This window comes from Glycine soja, chromosome 15 (assembly GCF_004193775.1).
Source record: "Glycine soja cultivar W05 chromosome 15, ASM419377v2, whole genome shotgun sequence".
Taxonomy (NCBI): Eukaryota; Viridiplantae; Streptophyta; class Magnoliopsida; order Fabales; family Fabaceae; genus Glycine; species Glycine soja.
The window spans coordinates 12,428,068-12,432,267 of NC_041016.1; the positions used below are offsets into that span (position 1 = coordinate 12,428,068).

Genomic DNA, 4,200 nt, shown 5'->3' on the forward strand with positions numbered 1-4,200 from the left:
TGTATTTTATTTTTATTTCTAAAAAAATAATTTTAATTTATATAAAATATATTTATTTTATTTTTAATCTTTAAAGTATTATAGATAACATTTTAAGCCAGCACTAAAATTTCAGTCTTCAGACAAAAAAAAGAATATACTAAAACTAGCTAGATATCTAAGCCACAAAGATACAGATACAGGCAAAATCCCTAGTAAATTAAAATAAACCACATTAAATGGAGACTTCCTTTTTCAATTTCCTTCAACATCCACTACATAGAGTACCATAACAAAGAGTTTCCATAGCAGATGATCATAACCCAACCATCTAACCATAATAATAATAATTTATACACAATAAACCATTTTCATAAACAAAGAAAAGAAAGAATGAGGAGAGTAAACTGAGTATTACATTATTATTATTAGCGAAGATAAACAGAGCATGCTAATGTGCATATAAACCAAATAAATAAAAGCCTCCGAATAGTTTATCATTTTTTATTCTCTTTCAGCCTCTAACAGTGAGCAAGGTAGGAATGGCTGATAAGTTAGGCGTGGCGTTGTTCTTATCAGAAGCATCTCTCTTCGAAGAAGAAGAAGGAGGAGACCCTTTGGTGGTGAAAGCTCTCATAGGACTAGCAAACGCCCAACCCCAACTCCTTCCTCTGCCATCATCAACAGAAGAAGAAACCCAAGACGAAGAAGACGTTGTTGATGAAGACGAATTCATAACGAAGCCACTGAATATTCCTCCACATCTCACTCTTTCCTTCATGCAATGGTTCATAGTATTAGCAGAAGCAGCTAGCTTAGGTTTTCCTCCTTCACGCTGAGACTCCACTCTCCGTAGAGTGCAGTCGCCGAGGCCAGAAGAGATCCTCTCGAAGAAATCACTGGAGAAGCTTCTGCTACCACACCCAACAGATCTAGATCTCGAAACCTTAGAAGAAGAAGAAGAAGAAGAAGAGCTCAAACACTTGTCCTCTTCCACAATAATCACGTGATCACTCTTTTTTCCCAAGCACTTGCCTCTGTACTTACCATTTGGACCAAAGCTCTTAGCTTCCTTTGAAGAAGAAGGATAGAGGAAAGACCAAAAACCGTTTCTTTTTCTGGGACTGAAGTCCTTCTCCTCGAGAAACTGGTTCCTTTTGGGTGTGGCAGTGGACTTGCTGCGTTTGAAAATGATATTAGCTGATGAAGAAATGTTGGTGTAGGAGGAGGGTTTTTTGTTGTTGTTTTTCTTGGGTACGAGGAAGGGGAGGCGAGAGCGCGTGTTGTGGTCGTGGTCGGTTTTAACAGAGGGAGGAGGTGGAGGAGTGAAAGAAGGGGAAGGAGAAGACGAGGAAGAAAGAGGAGGTGAAGAAGAGAGAAGGTTGCGGAGTTTATCTTGGAGACAGAAGGCGCAAATCCCACCGGGATTGTTGTTGCTGTTGTTGTGAGGGTGGTTCATGCATTGCATTCCGTCGCTAATTTCGTTGTCGCATGCACCACCTACCCTTCCTCCTCCTACTCCTGCTTCCATATACGCTAGCTACCCTTGATTCTGCTAATGGCTATGTTTTCCTTTGAAATATTGGATGATTCCGTTACTGTAGGCTTGGTGGAAGGAGGGGATAGGATGGGACTCACCGAGAAGTAGAAAAGAAGGGAAGTGGAGTGGCAGATAGGTAGAGAAGAAAATGGCATTGAGAGACAGATATGTGGGCGTATGTAAAAGTGCAAGTAAAGTGGGGAGACTCACCAGAAGCACGTGGAGCACTCACTTGGAAATGTATTAAATAAAGTGCACAAGAAGAGACAAACCATGCCATGCCCCTACGACTTCCACCACCCTTAGAGGAGAGATCCTCCATTGGACATTTTCTGTAAGAGAGAGAAATGAGGACTCCTATTCAGCTTGTGTTTTTCTCTTTCCTATGTCCAAGAATTTGGACACAACTTGTGTTTTTTAATCTTCTATTGGAAATGTTCAATAATTTGAGAGAAGACTAAACTCACTAACTCCTACCATAAATCCTCACACAAAATTAAATGCTACTCCAAAAATAATTACTAGTACTTATTTAATGTAGTATTTAATATTACTAGTATTTAATGTTTGATGAAGTCTAAGATGTACAATCAAAAATTGTTGTGCACCATCCATGAGATTGATCTTTTTTTTTTCTCTCTCTTTTTTCACTTTACCCTTGCTCACCCTTCTCTCTCACCACCCTTCTTCTTTGATCTCCACTCACTCATCATTGGCTCCGACCCAACAACCCTACATCCATGAACACCACCATCCGTGGCATTCTTCTTCTCAATGATAACCTCTGTTGCCACATGTGATGGCACCACCACGAAACTAATCATCACTTCAATTTGCATGATTATTTTTTAGCTTCATTTCACACAATAATTATATGTTTTCCTTATTTTTTATTTTTTTTTCTTAGCTTAGTCTCAAATGGTAAAAATTTAATGCTTTTATAGAACTATAGGCTTGTAAATAAAACTTTAAGCATTTATCTAGTTTTTTTTTGTTTTTATTAGAGTCTTGATACAGCAAGAGAAGAAGGAAAATTGTCACAACAAAGAATACCTGCTCAACGAGCTATGCTTGTCCAACTAGAGAGCTCGTGCAAAGAATGACTCATGGCAACCTGAGAGTAGAGAAAGAGGACCCAGGTCATTTGAAGAACTCACTTAGCGAGTAAGGCCCACTAATCTTAAGAAATTTCAATTCAAATTGAAAATGTTAAAGAATTCACCCAGCAAGCTCAGCTCACCCAACGAGGAAGATCTATTAAAGAAATTTCTTTTGGATTTTGCAAAGAACTCGTCCAGCCAGCGAGTAATGCATTTTCTGAAAAGATAAGACAAGGGCATTGGACCCATTATAAAAGCCACATTTTATTGGGATAAGTAGAGATTAACATAGGGTTTGGTGTAGAGCGAAAAATACTTTGTATTGAGTTCTCCTTCATTTTTCTTCGTCTCTCTTGTAATCATCCACTTTTCATGTCTCTGATATCAATGAGAGGCTAGTTTTCTTTCTATAGTGGGGGATTGATGTACTAACAACTCTCATGTAACTATCTTAACTTTAATGATTGTGCTATATTATTTCCATTTCTTTGTTTTAATGCTAGTTTGTGGATTGATCAATCATATTCTTATCTTTTAGTTTTCTTTGTCATTGGAAAATGCTTGAAAACTAAGTTTTGAGAATGGTAACTAATGGGTGTCTTTTCTAGGGATATAAGGATATTTATTAGTCTCTTAATGACTCTTGCTCATACCAAATTATTTAATTGCACTTGCTAACAAATTAGGAGTGAGATTAAGTTATTTAACTTCTAATAATTGAGGGATCAATGTTAGAAGATTATAGTGAGTTGAGATGACATATGAACTTCATTAAATAGAGAAAAATATTTATTATTATTGAGATGTTGGTTTAGTATCACAATTATCCCCGACTATGTCATTTAATCATTGTTCACAACTTTCAAATTTCAAGTGTTCAATTTTTTGTTCATGTGAAAATTGATTTGTTTTTACATTGCTTATAGTTCAGAGTCTTTAAATTTGTGTAGCTTTACATTTAAACACAACCAACTTATCTTATTCAATTGCTTAAAATTTGGTTTTACACAAATTGCTTTGAACAAACAAAATTTCTATGGACACAATATTGGATCTATTGTTTTATTACTTATTTGATTTGCTACATTTGTCAATCAATTAACAATGTACCCTAGACTCCATCTTAATATTTATACATTCTCTTTATAAAAAAAATTGAATTGAAAAGATAAAGAAAACCATGAATATATGAATAAATTGATGTGAGTTATTTTAATTGAACCAATAATTTTGAATTTGATTCTAGATATATAATTGTATAGTATCTTTACCTGACCCAAACATATATGCAATAAAATAACATATATGTGGAGTATAAAGGGAAAAAAATATTATGATGCATTATGGTATAAATAATATAGTCAGATCTTTCTTATAAAGTAATAATATATTAGAAATTGAGATTTTTCTTAACGAAAAAAAATATATTTCAATTACTCAAGATCAAGACAAGAGTAAAAAAATCAATGCAAATGGGAGCTTCCTCTAGCCAGATCCGACGAGTATTAGAGATGCAAATTTCGCGAGCTAATAAGGTACATAATTTACTTGTCACTATTTATGAAAATCTAAAACCAATAA

The 4,200-nt window shown here is 35.1% G+C and overlaps 1 protein-coding gene across 1 annotated transcript; it reads right to left on the reverse strand.

The window, feature by feature from the left end:
- Nucleotides 1-205: 205 nt before the first annotated feature.
- Nucleotides 206-2,901, reverse strand: LOC114386944. Its single transcript, XM_028347020.1, has 3 exons — nucleotides 2,760-2,901; nucleotides 2,573-2,633; nucleotides 206-1,851 (listed from the first exon to the last, which is right to left on the reverse strand). Exon 3 carries the CDS (start codon nucleotides 1,508-1,510, stop codon nucleotides 494-496), a length of 1,017 nt encoding a protein of 338 aa, XP_028202821.1. The 5' UTR covers nucleotides 1,511-1,851; nucleotides 2,573-2,633; nucleotides 2,760-2,901; the 3' UTR covers nucleotides 206-493.
- Between the last annotated feature and the right edge of the window lie 1,299 nt (nucleotides 2,902-4,200).